This window comes from Miniopterus schreibersii (genome assembly GCF_964146895.1).
Source record: "Miniopterus schreibersii genome assembly, chromosome: 1".
Lineage (NCBI taxonomy): Eukaryota > Metazoa > Chordata > Mammalia > Chiroptera > Miniopteridae > Miniopterus > Miniopterus schreibersii.
The window spans coordinates 101,559-118,372 of NC_138101.1; the positions used below are offsets into that span (position 1 = coordinate 101,559).

General features: G+C 63.8%; 3 protein-coding genes across 5 annotated transcripts; 1 reads left to right on the plus strand and 2 right to left on the minus strand.

Moving 5' to 3' along the window:
• Positions 1–647: 647 nt before the first annotated feature.
• ATP5ME (ATP synthase membrane subunit e) lies at positions 648–3,601 on the minus strand. Of its 2 annotated transcripts, none has more exons than XM_081136111.1 (5): positions 3,062–3,601; positions 2,352–2,456; positions 1,716–1,770; positions 1,110–1,208; positions 648–723 (listed from the first exon to the last, which is right to left on the minus strand). In XM_081136111.1, exons 1-5 carry the CDS (start codon positions 3,113–3,115, stop codon positions 698–700), a joined length of 339 nt encoding a protein of 112 aa, XP_080992237.1. In that variant the 5' UTR covers positions 3,116–3,601; the 3' UTR covers positions 648–697. The 2 variants fall into 2 exon arrangements, with proteins under 2 accessions (XP_080992237.1, XP_080992238.1); XM_081136112.1 differs by having other exon boundaries at positions 3,440–3,560.
• Positions 3,602–5,209: 1,608 nt separating this feature from the next.
• On the plus strand, positions 5,210–8,179 carry MYL5 (myosin light chain 5; the record flags this gene model as incomplete). The annotated part of the gene is given in 8 exon segments (XM_081156632.1): positions 5,210–5,257; positions 5,760–5,867; positions 6,024–6,099; positions 6,796–6,900; positions 7,292–7,339; positions 7,342–7,369; positions 7,561–7,624; positions 8,012–8,179. Coding segments are annotated over 8 exon segments (600 nt in total). The 5' UTR covers positions 5,210–5,254.
• SLC49A3 (solute carrier family 49 member 3) lies at positions 6,914–16,512 on the minus strand. Of its 2 annotated transcripts, none has more exons than XM_081136091.1 (10): positions 16,346–16,512; positions 13,110–13,268; positions 12,730–12,943; positions 12,490–12,566; positions 11,375–11,512; positions 11,116–11,232; positions 10,298–10,450; positions 9,915–10,072; positions 9,586–9,695; positions 6,914–8,983 (listed from the first exon to the last, which is right to left on the minus strand). In XM_081136091.1, exons 1-10 carry the CDS (start codon positions 16,478–16,480, stop codon positions 8,760–8,762), a joined length of 1,485 nt encoding a protein of 494 aa, XP_080992217.1. In that variant the 5' UTR covers positions 16,481–16,512; the 3' UTR covers positions 6,914–8,759. The 2 variants fall into 2 exon arrangements, with proteins under 2 accessions (XP_080992217.1, XP_080992218.1); XM_081136092.1 differs by having other exon boundaries at positions 13,110–13,293; positions 16,346–16,424.
• Positions 16,513–16,814: the final 302 nt, after the last annotated feature.

A 16,814-nucleotide genomic window follows, 5' to 3' on the forward strand; every position in this document is an offset into this window, starting at 1 on the left:
CTGGTGACAAGGTCCTGTGACTGGAGCAGGGCTCTTCCAGGTTCCCAGAGGAACTTGGAGCCAGCTGGCTGCTCTAGGCCGGATCTCACCAACCTCACAGGTGGGCTCACCTTAACCAAACATGGGGCTTTGACGTGCTGGGATGCTGCTATGTCGTCTTCCACTTGCCTGTGAACTCATTTTACAGTGAAATAGGTGAGAAAAAGCAGAATCTGGCTCTCCCCTCAGGTGCTGGGGCCCAAGCCTCCTAAACAGCTTATGTAGCATCCTGTCCTGGTCCTCAGGCCACATGCCCTCCCTGGGGTCAGGGGAGGATTCATGAAGGGTGCTGGAGACCCATGTCTCAACTGTAAGGGCCTCAGCCCCACCCCCCACATTTGCACTGCAGGCCCCTTCCCTGCATATCCAGGGTCTGGGCCAGGGCTCTGGAGACTGAGGGTCAAGCGATACCATGATGATGGTCCAGCTGTATGTCTGTTACAAACTGCACCCTTTGGGCTGCCATCTGGAAGCCCGAGAACAGGTAACAGAGTTCCTGTGCTTCCCCCGACACACACACATCTTGCCTCTGTGGTGGGTGATAATTCTTCTGAGACCCCCCTCCCACTCCCAAGGCGCACAGTGGGGCCTAAAGGAGAACCAGAGCATCACACAACACAGAAAGCTTTATTCATGCGCACTGCTGGGAGGGGCAGGCTCACTTCAGGATGCTGTCGTCTCGGGCTGAAAGATCAGGAGAAAATGTGCATTACTGCCTGTTCAAGCAGCTCAGAAGGAGCACTTCAGGTCTGGTGGTAAAGGCGCCGTGGAGCCCAGTTATACTCTGTTTAAGCTCGGTCCTCGGTGGTCCGTATCCCCGAGCGTCGGGAGGAGAAGCGCGGGCGCGGGCCCTGCGGATCCTCGGAGGGAGCCCTGACCAGCTCACACCCCCAGACACTTAACCTCCAAGGCCCAGGGCCCGGCCTGGCCAAAGGCAAGGTGCCCCCAGGTCCCCCGGGGCCGCCCACTGGGCTGGGCAGCCCTGCCCCCCGCTGCCTGTCCCTGGGAGCAAACGTCTGTTCCTGAACATCTGGGTGGAGGGCAAACATGAGACCCACAAACACCTGTACCTTCTGCCAGTTCTCTCTCGATCCGCTTAAGCTCATCCTGCCTCTTCTTCTCCTCCGCGGCGACCCTCCTCTCCTCCTCCGCCCGAGGCTTCAGGTAGCCTGTCCAGGGGCGGGAGGGGCTGTCAACCGACCTCACCCAAATGCTACGGAAAAGCCACTCAGCGGCTGCGCGTCGCCCTAGGACCCGGGGCACAGGTCCGGCGGCGGGGTAGTGCTGGCGGCGCGGAGGCAGCCGGCGGACGTGTCCCCCTCCCCGCCCCTCTGAAGTCCATAAAGATACATTGTGTCTAAACAGCGGCTCAGTCCACACCCGCGTTCCTCCGGGTGCGCCTGCTTTCAATTCGCCTCTACCTCGGTGTAGGGGGCCTGCGGGGCCCCTGCGAGAGCCGAGAGAGCGGGGACGCGGCTCCGGCGCGCCCAGCTGTCCACGGCCACCTGCCCGCGCGTGGGTGCCCACACCCCACCTGGGCTCGGCCCGCCCGCCTCCCTCCAGCGTCCCCTGCGGGGATCACTGGGCGGCACCGCCGGGCCCACGAGAAGCCCCGAGCGCGGCCCAGGCGGGGACAGGCCCAGGGCGGGACAGCGGCGCGGCCAGCGGTCACTCACTGTAGCGCTTGGCTCCGTAGGCCACGCCGAGGAACAGGGCGGAGTAGCGGCCGAGCTGCGGGGAGAGGTCGGTCAGAGGCGGCGGGGCGGGACCGGGGCGGGGGCGGACGGGGGATCGCACCGGGGATCGGGGTCCCCGGAGCCGGGCTGAGGGACCGCAGGGTCGGGGTCCGGGGGGGGGGGGCTGAGGGACGGGGTCGCACCGGGGGTCGGGGTCCCCGGAGCCGCGCTGAGGGACCGCAGGGTCGGGGTCCCGGGGGGGGACTGAGGAACAGGGTCGCACCGGGGGTCGGGGTCCCGGGGAGGGGGTGGGGGGCCGGGTCGCACCGCGGGATCGGGGTCCCGGGGGGGGGCTGAGGGACGGGGTCGCACCGGGGGTCGGGGTCCCCGGAGCCGGGCTGAGGGACCGCAGGGTCGGGGTCCCCGGAGCCGGGCTGAGGGACGGGGTCGCACCGCGGGGTCGGGGTCCCGGGGAGGGGCTGGGGGGCCGGGTCGCACCGCGGGGTCGGGGTCCCGGGCGCGGGGCTGAGGGACGGGGTCGCACCGCGGGGTCGGGAGCGCGGGTCCCGGGCTCCGTGGGCCGCACACGCGGGGGCCCACGCCGAGCACCGGGAGGCGCCACGAACCCTCACTCACCTTGATGAGCGGAGAAACCTGCACCGGCGGCACCATCTTGTCCGTGACCTTCGCACCGGAAGTACAACCCGGGGCGGACGAGAACGTCCCAAGGCCCCGGAAAGCCTGTGGAGCCGTAAAAGTGTACCGCGGTGAGCGCATGCGCCGTCGGCGACAAGTGAGCGCAGCGCGGCGCCCCCTGGCGGCCGGAGGGGAACGGCGCGCGGCCGCGGGCTGCATGTGGCGTCACCGGGCGCGCACGAGGTCCGGGGCGCGCGGCTCGCGACCGGCTGCGCGCGCTCGATGGCCGGGGCCGCGGGGCCCTCCAGGGGGTGGGCAGCCCCTGCACCCCGACGGCTCGGGGCCGGGTGGAGCACACGCGGAGGCTCGCGCACCCGGGGTGCCAGCGTTTGAAAAGTGGAAGTCAGGCTTCCGAAGTGCGGAAAGAGCGCGCGGCCCAGGCCGGGCCGTCCCGCCACCGCCGGGAGGTCGGGGCAGGAGCCCCCGCCGCACGACTGCAGCGTCCGCAGCCCGGGGCAGGCGGCCCGGGCGGGAGTGCGGGGTCCGGGCACGCCCCTCGGGCAGTGGAGGCGGGTGCCCCTGGCTGGTGCGCTGCACGCAGACGGCTGAGCCCCGCTTGGTGCCTCGGAGCCCCTCCCTGCGCTCCCGCTGCTTCGGTGCCCTCTCCGGCCCCCCAGGCCAGGCCCCCAGCAGAGCCAGAGCCCCCTCACCCCAGAAGCCTCTCGGCGAAGGGGCTGGCGTCCTGGGAAGAGCCCCCGGCACATCCTGCTCCCGGGGTCTCCCTGGCTCCCGCCCTCAGGACCCTGCAGACCGAGCTCCAAGGTCCACCTCAACCTGGGCCTCAGGGGCCGCCGACCCCCAGACCCGCACCGGCCCCGCGCCCCCTCGGAGTAGCCCCCGGCTCCCCAGCTCCGCGGCCAGCTCCGCCAGGCCAGCCCCGGCGTGGGCGGGGCAGTGGCGGCCGACAGCCTCCGGCCTGGCAACTGGGCGTCAGGGGACTGCACCCGCCGGCGCAGGCTGCTTCGGGAGAAGCTCCGTGAGAACCAGGCTGGCACGCGGCTCTGCGGGGCGGGGAGCCCACTCCTTACTCCTCACGAAGCCCACGCGCTTCGGAAGGGAGCGGAACTGAATCTAGAGGGAGCGGGACGCGTGGCTCCTGGGCCCAGCGGCCGGTGTATCGGCCGGAGCCGCGAGGACCCCTCCAGGGGCGGGGCGGGGCGGCGCCTGCGCGCGCACCTGCCGCTCGCAGTCCCGGCTCGGGCGTCCCTGCGAGAAACGGGAAGATCCTGTCTCCCGGGCTGCGGAGGAACGTGCAGGCAGGTGCCACAGGCCGTGAGCCCTTCCCTGGGTGGAGGGCCTGGGGTCCCAGGCAGGCCTCCCTGAGCACCCTGAATGCTGAGCAAGATGTGGGCGCTGCTGACCCCAGGCGCCAGGTGGCCACGCTGAGGGCTCACACAGGCGCGCGCACGTTCTTGCCCCAGAGCAGTGGGGCAGATGACCTCAAGTGACAAACGTCTTTACCCGTTCCTGGATTTTAAAATAAACCAGACTCCTCAGCAACTCCTGCTTCCAGAATCAAAAATAATTGTCTCTGGGGCCAAAGGTGGGGCCGGAGTGCTGGTGGGGGACCACATACCAGTAGCTCCCGCTGGGAGGAAGGTAGTGACCTGGGAGGACACACACAGGCACACATACCACCACCACCACCCAGGGAAGACCCCTGAAGCTGAGGGACACCCGCCTTGGCCCAGGGCCCTTCCTGGGATCTGGGGGGGGGGGGGGGTCCCACCTGGCTCAGGACACCAGGCCTGCCTGCTGACTCCCTGCACCTGTCAGGCCAGCTGTCCATGCTGAATCCTGATACTCTCCCAGGAGCCAGGTTCCAAGGCTATCTTTAGTGCTGTACTCAGGCCCTGGCCAGCTCCAGGAACCCTCCCCAGGGGCTCTACTGGCCCTTCTGGCCTTCCTCCTTCTGGGGTCTGTGAGCACAGATGCCACATGCCTTCACCTCTGGGGGTGGCACTCCCCACTCCTGCAGCCCAGCCTGGGGTCCCTCCAGGCCCAGCCAGACCCCACCTAGCTAGGGGCAGTGGAGTCACTGCAGGTGGATCACGCCTCCCTAGGTTCCTAAGGGTGCCTGTTGTCCCACAGGTGTGCCCCTGCTACAGCTGCAGCAGAAACGAGGGTTCAGAAATGTGCCCGAGGAACACCCGCCCAGCTATTGGGGCTGCACACTCTCTTCAAGACTTCATCCCTGCACAACGAGGGCTGCAGCTGCTGCCTACTCAGGACCGGGACATTCAGCCTCTGACTTTGTGGTGACAGGCACCCGTCCACAGCGCTGTGGCATAGTGGGAAGAGGAGGCTGAGTGCTGGCCCCAGCTGGCCCTCCATCCCTTCCTGTGTGCCTGCAGTAGGGATGGGAGGGGTGGCCCCAGTGCCAGGGTTGGGGGCTGGGGACCTCCCTGCCATCAAGGCAGGGAAGTAAGGGCACACAGAATATACTTGGGGGATGCTTGGTGACTGACCTTTTACAGGGGCCTTGTGCAAATCTGGGAAAAGCACCCTTTTTTTTTTGGCTCCTGCAGCCCCCCAGGTCCTCTGCCCACAGGCAGGTGGCAGGGGAGGTGCACAGGACCCAGGTCAGCAGGCTCCTGGGGAGGGAGCTGGCAGGAGGTGCCTGGGAGGTTGGGGACCCTGCTGGGCAGGGCAGGATGGGGGCCTCTGAGTCACTGCTGACTGCCAAAGCTCACTCACAGTTGTCCAGTCCCCTGGGGGGCCCTGAGCCTGTCCTTGTAGGGACTGACAGTCAGAGTGCGAGCTGTCCTGGGGGATGGGGCAGGAGCTTAAGACAGAGGACCTGGGTAGGGAGGGCACAGACCATCATACCAGGCAGACCCAGCATGGTGAGTGTGCACCTGGCAGGCAGCTGGGTGGGGACGTGTGTGAGTGTGCACGTGCGCTTTCACCAGTGTGACTGTGTGTGCACACAAGCTGAGTTGGTGCACCTGTGTGCTGGTGTATGTGTGTTGGTGGCTAGGGACAGAGAGAGATCCATGCACTGTGGCTGCCCCAGTGATAGTCTGGGGCTAGAAGACAGAGGGTCCTGGGCCTCACCATAACAGGATGCCCACAACAAGCCCACCCACCTGCTGACCACCTGCACAGTCCATTTGCTCCTTGGACACTCAGCTGGCTCCTGGCTGGACTGCAGACCTAGCAGGGCAAAGTTGAAGGTGAACCCCAGGCACTGTGTGGTCAGGGCCTTCTCAGGGTCCCTGCACTCCAAGCACCCACCCTGCCCCAGCCTGGGGACCCAGGACATGGGCCACAACCCACCCACTCTCTGAATTAAGTCCCCCAAAACACCGGTTTGGGGGACTCTCAGGCTCAGTGTTCTCATCGCAGGCCAGCAGGAAGACCAAGAAGAAGGAAGGCGGTGCCCTCCGGGCCCAGAGGGCGTCCTCCAACGTCTTCTCCAACTTTGAGCAGACTCAGATCCAGGAGTTCAAGGAGGTGAGGCTTGGCTCTTATACCAAGAGCCCACGCCCAGATGCTCCCGCCCCCAGGGTCCCCTAAGAACCTTCGCACAGGTGACCAAGAGACTCCCTGTGAGCCTCGTTCCAGGGCAAGAGTGGGCGCCTGTCCTCACGCAGGGTGGCCTCACTACAGGCCTTCACACTGATGGATCAGAACCGGGACGGCTTCATTGACAAGGAGGACCTGAAAGACACCTATGCCTCACTGGGTAGGTGCCCAGGCAGAGTGTGGTCAGAGCCCACCATTCTCAGCCTTAACGTTTGATCTGCCATCCTGCAGGCTGTGAGGAGGTGGGCCAGGCTGGGGAGAAAATCCCCTCTGGTGTGAAAGGGGCTGGCAAGGCATGTGTGTGTGTGTGGGGGGGGGGGGGTGGACAGCCCAAGCAGGGGAGGGGGATGGCTGGGACTGGGTCCAGGGAGGGATACCACTGCCTGGGACAGAGCAAGAGCCAGAAGTGGGTCCCGCCCTCCCTTCTACTCCCCATCTGGTGACATGCTTTTCTCAGCCTGAGATGGTCCTGCCCTTGGACCCAGGAAGAACAGGCTGGTTTCTACTTGTGGGGACTTGCATAGACCTGCCTTCCCACTGGGCCCCCCTTATGCCCAGGTAAGCAGGCCACAGACCTTCCTGGCTCCACGTGGCCTCCTCTCCCCTCTCCTCAGGAGTCCACCTTCCCGGGGTTCAGGATTTGGGGTTCTGCTAACAAGTAGAACTTGTACCTGCCACATCTGGGCCAGGTGTCCCCCATTTGCTGGCCTCCCTCTTCACAATCTCCCCAACTTTGATCTGGGGTCACCTAAAGGATGATGGACGTGGGCAGCCCTGCGGGGCACCTGCCAGTAGGTACAGTGCCTGCATCAAGGCCAGGGGGCATTCCCACCCAGTGACCCCATGTGTGCAACAGGCAAGACCAACATCAAGGACGAAGAGCTGGACGCCATGCTCCAGGAGGCCACGGGGCCCATCAACTTTACCATGTTCCTGAACATGTTTGGGGAAAAGCTGACGAGTGAGCCTCTGGCTGTCAGCCAGTACAGTGTGTTTATTTAGAAACCCAGACATTTCACAGAAAATCCAAATGTTCAGATCTTGGAAAGCCATAGGAATTGGCATTCTGGGACCCGCAAGAGTGGGCCCCCCACGTCTCCTGTACTCTTTCCCCTAGAGCCTGTAAGCTTGACACCCAGCCCCAGCCCCGCCTCCTGTCGGCCACTGGTGACCTCTGTCCCTCCCCACTGAGCACCTGCCCCGGTGCTGGGCGGGGCCCTGAGGACCCTGAGAGTAGCCCCCCCAGGGCAGGGATGCACTTGTCCCAGGCGCTTAGGAGCAGGAGGCCATTCAGGCTGAGGGCACAGTGGAGGGAGTGCATGGCAGGAACAGGACTGGAGTCTCTGTGGCAGGTACGGAGGCCGAGGAGACCATCCTAAATGCCTTCAAGATGCTGGACCCGAAGGCAAAGGCAGCATCAACAAGGACTAGTGAGTGGCCTCAGGGTCTGAGAAACACCAACCCATCCCCACCCCAGCTGCCCCAGATCCTGAGTCCCTCAAGGTAACCAAGGGTAAACCAGTCCTGCCCCATGCCCAGCACTGGGTTAGGGGCCCCCTGGAAAGACAAGCACTGGAGACGGCATGTCTGGTGTGCCCGACTTGCCTCCGATCGTCCTCAGTCTCCGCCCCCCAGGGGAGGTGACCCCTGCATGTGTGTTGGGGAAGAACCCTGGTGCCCACTCTGTGAGCCCACCATGGGTGTCCCTACCCCCATGGAGGAGCACTATGAACCGACCAGGTCACAGCCTACCCCCCGGTCACTGTCCAACTGTCCAGTGCTGACCCTTTCTTCAGAACAGCCTGAAGGAGGCGTCTCCCTCCTTGTCCCAAGGAGGACAAGATGACTGCAGAGGAGGTTTGGCCCCTCGGCCCCCACCCCACCTCCTTCCCCCACGGCCCTCGGGACTCCAGGGGTTGGCTGAGGGTGCGCCCTGGCCAAGAGGCTGTAGAGCTGGTGTGGGTGGGACACCCAGTGGCTGAGCCCCAGCCCACCCCTCACCCCCAACAAGTGCAGAGACAAGACCGGAGCCAGCTGGAGTTCAGGGCCTGTAATTCACCCTTGGGCTGCAGCCCTTAGGAACCCTTTCGCTCTTCCTCTCCTGCCTGGGCCTGAACCCCCCACCACCCTGTGTGCAGGTCGACCAGATGATGCAGTTTGCAACCATCGACGCTACAGGCAACTTGGACTACAAGGCGCTGAGCTATGTGCTCACCCACGGGGAGGAGAAGGAGGAGTGAGGGATGCCCCCCATCCCCACCCCCACCCAGGCTGTGGCCAGTTCAATAAACCTGAACCCACAAACCCGCCTGCAAGTGTCTGTGAGAAGGGAGACGTGTCCACCTGGGGCAGGAGGGACACTGCCTGTGGGGCCCTCCGTCTGCTCCCCCCAAGCCCAACCTGGCCCACCTGTCAGCACCAGGCTGGGTGTTTGGTCACTTGGTGACTCGAGGCTGAGACAGGCTCTGGGACGGGCTCCTTCAAGGAAGGCTCTCCCCACACCTGTGCATTCTAAACTCTGATATCTGGGAGCCCTCAGGACCCCCAACCCATCCATCTCCCCATCAGCCATGTCCACCATACTCTGCCCTTGCACCAGCCACCCTTGGTCTGGCATAGCCACCGGGACATCTTGCTGTGCTCGCTACAGTCCCTGTGGCATCTGTGGGATACTGACTTTCTGCCCAGGCTCAGCAGTGGCTGTCACAGCCCAGGTGACCACAGCCTGCCTCTCCCAACTCCCTCCACGCCTCAGGCTGGCTTCTCAGTCCCTGGGCCTGGCAGGGCCCCTGTGATGTCCCTGCAAGTCCAGGAGAGTCTCTAGGAATAAGTAGCCCCTGGGCTTCCCATAGCATCAGTGGGTGGGGCCTTGGGGAGGGTCTGCTGGGAGGATGTGTGGTCCTCAGCGGCCACTGGGCAGTCACACTCCTGGATGGAGGGGCTCACACTGGCCTCAGCCTGCATGCGCCGGTAGGGGGTGTGGAAAAAGAGCACCAAGCAGCAGCTGAAGAGGGTGCACAGGCCGGCCATCAGCAGCATGGACACTGGGGGAACAGAGGCAGCTCAGCCTGAGGCTCACCCCACAGGACACAGCGTGGCCGGCAGAGCCCCAGCTGACCCCACTAACCATGACCACACAGTGAACCTAGGAACAGATCCCACCCTAGGCCCCAGTGGGCCCGAAGTTCCTTTACAGACAGGGTCACTGGCACCGATCTCAGGGTGTGGCATGCAACACTCCACCTCTCTGGCAGCCACCCCCACTTCCATCTCTCCCTCTCTGTCTCTGTGTCTGTCTGTCTCTCTCTCTTTCCCTCTGTCTCTGTGTCTGTCTGTTTCCTTCTCTCTGTCTCTGTCTCCCTCTCTCTCTTTTTTCTTTTTCTGATCTCATTTTAAAACAACTCACACAGGGTTTAGAGGTTGGGCTTTGTAAGGGTCTCAGGGCTGCTTCCACCATGCTGAGCTGGGGGTTCTTCCTGCTGCCCTCTGACCCCTTCCTGCCCCCAGCCCTTGGGTGTCCAGCAGCCGCCCACCGAGGACAGCAAAAGGGCCCCTGGAGGGAGGTTCTCAAGCTGGAGCAGGTGGATGCCCAGGCCCGGCCCTCTTTGCCGGTGTTCTGGGGGCTCCCATGGGCCAGGACACTCACCCTGCCAGTCCAGTGGGTCCTGGCCACTCTTGCAGGTAGAGAAGGACGGGTCCGAGCGGCGCACAGTCAGGGCAGTCAGCAGCACCATGACGAGAACACCTTCGGCCTGCCTGGACAGCCACGAGGCCCTCAGCCTTGCCCAGACACGGCTCCCACCCACAGTGCCAGGTGCTCTGGTCTCATGGGCCCCCGTGGCCCGCCCAGGCCTGCACACAGCAGGAGCTCAGCACACGCCAGCCTTACCATAGCAGGTCACAGCTGTGTGGCCTAGGATGGGGGAGAGGAGGGCTAATAGGGTCCCCCGGGAAACAGTAGGGGGGCACACTCACCCCAGCACAAAGACCAGGCCTGCGGCTGAGCCCTCACCCACGGGGAAGGAGCACTCGACAGCCAGCTCCGTGGCAACCGGTGCCACAGAGAAACCGAAGAGCCCAAGCAGCGAGCAGATGGTAGCCAGCGCAACAGTCTGTCCCCGCAGCTGGGACACCTGGGCAGCAAGGCACCCAGGAGACAGAAGTTAGACCCGCCACAGTCCTGGACAGCGACCCAGCAGGCCCTGCACTGTCAGTGCCAGCAGAGTGGGGCAGGACCATGCCCAGGGTCCACCCCAGCAGGCAGGGCCTAGATGTCTGTTCTGGCTGAGCTGCCAGCTGCCCACCCAGGAGCACCCACATCCCCCTGCAGGGTGGTCTCAGCTCGAGGGGACACTCACCAGGGCAAAGGCCACGCAGGCCACAGAGGTCAGACAGAAGCCGATCTTGATGGCTTCTGTGAAATGCTTGGTCCGGTCCACGTACAGGCCGAGCACCAGAGCCCCCAGGATCCCAAACACAATGAAGAGAGCCCCACAGAGGCCTGCAAACTCCTGGAGGAGGGGAGGAGGCCAGGGGCACCCATGATGGGGGCACCGTGCCACCAGGGACCCAGCAGGGGGCACTCATCCATAGGGTGTATGTCATCACCAGGGAGCCCAGGGCAAGGTCACTGAGCCACACTGAGGCCCAGGCAGGGCCACACCACAGGCTCCCTGCACCACCAGTTGTGGAGGGGGTGGTATACCCCCCTGGGGGTGCCTCTTCCCTGTGTTACCTCTGCCCTGGGAACTCAATAGTTGCCAAAGGGAAGGGCCTGGTCACTGCAAATGCCCCTCGACGGGTTGGGAACATGCTAGGCCTCATTTCCACTGCCAGACAACAGAGGGCACAGCCAGAGAGGCCATGAGCAGACCAAGGCCCTTCCTCTCATGTCCAATATCAGAGAAGACCCTGCCCTGGAGTTGCAGAGTCTGCGTCCTGGGTGTGGTGTCAGGAAGAAGGGAGAGAACCCCAATTCCCACACCCTGAGCACAGGCACAGGCCCAGCCCACTGCCTGCGGACTGCCTGTAGCATCTGACGCTTCACACTCAGCATCTCGACAGTGCCCACAACAAGTGCCCTGTCCAGTCATGGAGACCCAGGGTTGGGGGAGATCACGGGCCACTGCAGGGCCACACACAGGAGCCGCGGACTCCTGGGCAGGGTGGCACTCACGTTGGAGTAGCCGTTCACACAGAGGATCTGCTCCAGGAGAGCTGAGAAGCTGGAGAAGATGCCGATGCCGCCCCCGAAGCACACAGCCAGGATGACATAGGCCTTGTTTTTCACCAGCTGGAGGGAAGCGCTGGCCACTCAGCCCAGGATGCCCAGCAGGACAGGCAGGGACTCCCACTGGGCCCAGCCCACCCCCTTCCCCTCCTGGCCTCCCCCTGCCCCCAGATCCCCACGCAGCCCCAGATCCCACAAAACCAACCAGCTTCAGCCCGTCCAGGAACTTCTCCGAGGTGGAGTGGGAGGCCCCAGCAGAGGGCGGGGTGGGGGGCACACTCTCCCAGAGGCATGTGGTGGCCAGCAGGCAGGCGAGGCCGGCAGGGATGATGAAGATGCCCAGCTGGAGGGAGGAGTGTGCACGTGTGTGTGTGTGTGCGCGCGCGCACCTGCGGGCCCCGCGGACGCATGCACGTGCACGGGCCCTCAGGCTTGCTGCTCTGGGCTCCACGCCACCCTTACCCACCAGCCCTAGGCGGAAGTCGGTGAACTCAGGGCTGTGGTGGGCCTGCTTGCCTCTGCTGCATCTGGAACCCCAGCTTTCAAAGTATCACTCCAGGATGACACCACAGTGACTCTCTCCCAAAGCTCAAGTCACCCATCCAATGCCCCTGGACCACGCCCTCCCACCTCTGTGAATGTCCCCAACAGTCACCCAGGGAACAGCTGGAAGCCCTTCATTCCTCATGTCACCTCAAACCCTCAGCCCGAACCTGCCCCACTCCCCCACCTGAGCAAAGCCCCAACTCTCTCAGGACCCTCCAGCCACACGCCTCTCACCCCAAGTGGTTCTGGACCAGATCGAGTCACTCTCCTCTTGGATACTCCAGAGCTTTCTTTACACCAACACCAACCACCCACCACCTGGGCTGACCCTTCCTGCTGCCCCCCCTGGCTCAGCCCCCACCCCTCCTTGCACCCACCTTGGGGCCTTTCTATGCTTGTCCCTCATCTCCTCCCCGGTCCTCCCACAAATGCCCTCTACTCCAGCCAGTCTCATCCTCCTCACTGAGGCCTCTCCACACCAAGGAAACCGCCTGACACCCTGGTCTCTAGGACAGTGCCCCACACTGAGAAGGTGCCCAGGACTCACACAGTTGGAGAAATCCTGTGAGATGAGTGCACTGCCCCGTGTGACCACAAGGAGGGGCAGGTGCACACTCTTACAGACAGGTGTGGACACACTTGTGCACACCAGAGCCCATAATGCATGCAAGCACACATGCGCGTACACACCACAGAAATATACACACATACCACTCAAACATGCACGTGTGCACACACCACACGCGTGTGAGTGTACCCTATGAGCTCCCTCACCATTATGGGGATGTCATCCTCCTTCCTCACCAGGGCAGGTGACAGCACATTGGCCAGCAGGATGCCCAGGGGGTTTGCTGGATGGATGGATGGATAGAGACACACATCAGGTCAGCCACGGCCTGGCCTGGTCCCCAGCCCACAGTGGAGCCCTCCGCCCTCCAAGAGCTGGGAGCACAGAGGTACCAGGACGGGTTCACTGAGCCAGAGGAGACCGCCGGCCTCACCCCCTCAACTTACCCATGGTGCCGATCATGTTGGCCGTGGCTCGCTGGTGTTCGGGGAACCACAAAGCAGCCAGCTTGGCCGGAGAGAAGATGACCAGGGTCTGGGCCAGGGCACAGAGGCTCTGGCCACCCATGAGGCAGGCAAATGGATCATGGATCGCAGTAACTATGCAGGGCAGGGTACGGAGCACACTCCCGGCAAAGTTCAGCCACGCGCACAGGACAGTCTGCAGGGACAAGGGCAGGGGCTTTGCCTGGCCCGCCTGGATGCCCTCCCAGTACTGCCCCAATGGCTCTGCCTGGAGACCCAGGTCTGGGGAGGCGGCAATGGCTCTCTAGCCCTGGGGGACCCTGCCCCACCCTGAGCCGGCCCTGCTGAGGGATCTAACTCACCGCCCAGCGGAGCCCGACTGAGTCCAGAACCCAGATGGCCACCATGCCGGCTGGGATGGACACCACAAGGTAGACCAGTGAGAGCCAGTTGACCTGCTCAGTGGACAGGAGGAAGTGCTGGGCGATGGTGTCAGCCACGGGTGCAAAGCTGAGCCACAGCTGTGGGACATATGCAGGGGTCAGCCTAGGAGGAAGGGCACAGACACCGCAGACACCTGCTGTCCTGGCCTTGGCCAGCTGGACTGACAAAGTGTCCAGCAGCTCTGTAGTGGCCAGGATCTTCTCCTGGTCACCCCCAAGGAAGGCTACCATGTAGAGGGGTTCAGACAGCATGCCTGGACATGGCTGGAGCACAGAAGCTGGAGGAGGTGTCGGGATGGGGGAGCCAGTGGCCCTGGCCCCCAGGTGCATGGACAGGCCGGGCAGAGGGGCGTGTTTGGGGAGACAGTGCCTGTGGTGGGTGCCCAGGTGGACAAGGACAGGAGGCAGGGTGGGCCAAGAGCTATGGACGGCCAGGTGGAAGAGATGGTGGGAGGGATACCGGGAGAGGGGACAGAAGACAGCCCAAAAGGCATCCCCAGCCTGTCTGCAAACTTGGTCTCAAGAGGAAACACCTGAACTATGTGGGGGCCCTGCCCCAGGCCAGCCCCACCTCCCCCACAGGAAACCCAGGTGTTTGGGAAGTGAGAGCTTCCTGTAATCAAGAGACATTTCCCAGCTGTTGGTGCTATCGCCCATTCGACTCCTTACTCAGCAGACCTCCAGCAAACAGTGAGTGCAGGAAGGCTTCCTGGAGGAAGTGAAACAGCCTCTGGTCCCTGAAGGGTGGGCGGGACAAGAGGAGAGGACCGGCTTGCCTAGGCTTACAGCAGGAAGGAGGAGGGAGGGGGAGGGGGGCCAGAGGGTGTCACAAATGCAACTTCATGATCCTTCAGCTGGGAGACAACCCAGGAGCTTGCCCCAGGCCAACCCCTCTGTGGCAGAGGCAGGAGGCCAAGGCTTCTCCACAGAGTTCCTACCGACGACCCTCAAGTGACAACCAGGTGCAGTAGCAGCCGCCTTGTCTCACTTTTTTAAAGAACAGAGCAGGGGACAGATCTCCCGGGTTCAGAAAGAGTCCCCAGGCAGGCCCCAGCAGCTTGATCCAGAGGAGACCACGTGGCCCTCAAGCAGAGTCCACCCCTCGCCTTCATCTGGGTCCTCCCCAGAGCGAGTGGCCGGCAGAGCAGGGATAGGTCCTGCTGCCAACTGAAGCCTTGAGTTACTCAGTGGCCAAATGCGGCCCAACCCGGCCCTGTGGGTCTGTGGGAGGACGAGGAATCCACACAGGCTCTCAGGCACAGGGGGAGGGGGGGTGCGTGGGGGCCCAGTGTAGCCCTATGGGCAGTACCGCAGCCTGGCCCACAAGTAGGTGGCCACGTGAAGGTCAGGTGTGGGGAGGGTGGCCCCAAGCCCCTGAAGGGCTTCAGAACAGGCCTCCCCAGGACATGCCACTTTGGCATATGAGTTTATTATTTTTTAAATCCTCACCGGAGGAGTGAGGGTATTTTTCCATTGATTTTTAGAGAGTAGAAGGGAGGGGGAGGGAGGGGGAGGGAGGGGAAGGAGGAGAGAAAGAGAGAAAGAGAGAGAGAGAGAGAGAGAGAGAGAGAAGCCTTGATATGAGAGAGACACATTGGTTGCCTCCTGCACGTGCCCGGATGGGGGCCAGGGTCTGAACTTGCAACCGAGGTACATACCCTTGACCAGAAATTGAACCCGTGACCCTCCGGTGCGCAGGCCGACACTCTAACCACTGAACCACGCTGGCTAAGGCAGCAAGTGAGTTATTTTGAGTTGTAGGCAGTTGAGACCCTGCAGCTTCACAAGAAACTTCTACCTCTCCCTTAAAGAACTTAGATTAGCTCAGCAGATGAGCATCGACCTAGGATCCGGGTTTGATTCCCGGTCAGGGCACATGCCGGGGTTGCAGGCTCGATCCCCAGTCGGGGGCATGCAGGAGGTGGCCAATCAATGACTCTTTCGTCATTGATATTTCTCTCTCTCTCTCTCCCTCTCCTTTCCTCTCTCTGAAATCAATAAAGGTATATTTAAAAAAAGAACTTAGATTAGGGGCCTTGCCCATCATAAGAGTCATCACCAGAAACAACTTCCATCCTGTCTAGAGGGCAGGGCAAACTTCTCACTGATGGACACCTGCTCTTGATATCTGCAATGCCCTCCTCCCGGCTGACACCCCAAGTGCTTCGGGGCCTCCTCAGCTCGTAAAGCCCTCTGTGCCTCATTTTATCTGACTGTCTTGCATGGGGGAGGGGGGCACAGGTACATGTGTAACTAAATATGGTTATTTCATCGTGTTCCTCTGCCTCCTGTCAATCTGTTTATTAGAGCAGCAGGAAGAAAGGAGAAAGGCAGGAGATTCTTTCTCACCACCCCCCCCAAGTGCATGTCGATGCCTGTTCAAGGGACATGGGAGTGGCCCAACCGGGCGCAGAGGTGGAGAAAGGTTCACTCACTGGGCCTACCTGTAGGTGAAGGGCTGGGGACAGAGGAGCACAGGCCTCTGGGTAGAGCAATTGGGGGCTCAGGGGTGAATGTGGGGAGGAGCAGGGGGGGGGGGCTGGGCCTGGGAACTGGCTGACCCCCTGATCTCGGGGCTGAGTCCCTGCCAGCAGGGGAGACAACTCGAGACCGGGTGGACCCCAGCTGGGAGCTAAGGAGGAGGGGCAGGTAAGGAAGGCCTCCTGAGGGCCCTGAGAGCTGAATGAGAAACCCAGGAGGGCGTCTGGGCGCAGACAGCAGAGCACCTGCCCCACGTCCGGGGCGGGGGCAGGAGCCAGGTCCTGAAGGCCTGTCCCACGTGTAGGGTTTCTCAGAGGCAGCGGGGACGTCTGCAGGATGCCCTTCATCTGTCCACAGGGACTCCTACCCGTCACGTCTCAGGGGGGTCCTCAGAGACCACCGCAGGTCAGGGGGCCCGGGCTCAGCCAGCCGGGCGACACCACCAGCCCTTCTCCCCGCGCGCGGCCCCAGCCGGGAGACGGGGCGCTGTCCCCGCACCTCCACCCCTGCGTGGCCGCAGGACTCCCCCGCCCCTGCGGTCCCACTGTGCCTTCGCCCCGGAACAGACGCGCGCCCCGGCGCACGGCCGCACCGGAGGAGGCGGGTAGGGGCTCAGCGCTGGGTCCGGGCCTCGGCCCCCGCCCCGCCCCGCCCCGCGGAGCCCCCGCCAGTACCGTGGCATTGGAACAGCTGAGCAGACTGACCACCAGCAGGAAGAGCCAGCGGCGCGCGTAGACGCGGTGGACCCGCAGCGCGCCCAGGCCCGGGGGCGCGGCCGCACCCTGCCCGTCCCCCGCCAGCCCCGCCATCGCCGACCGCGCCGGGACCGCGGGCGGAAGGAGCGGCGCGGGCCCGGGACCGCCCTCGGCGTCGGGCCGGGGCGCGCGGGGCGGGCGCTCGGGGCAAGTCCCCGCCCGAGGGCCAGGGGTCGCGGCCCCGCCCCGCCCGCCGAGCGGCCCCGCGCGGACCCGCCCCGCTGCCGGGAGCTCGGGCGGGGGGCGCCGCGAAGTCACTCCGCCGGCGGAAGGGCCTCGTTGCCAGAAGTGGGCGTGAAGGGTCCCGCTGCTCCTGCGCCCCGACCCCCGCCGGCCCAGCAAGTCCCGGCGAGCAGCCGGAAGGCCAGCCTGGAGGAGGCGGCTGGGT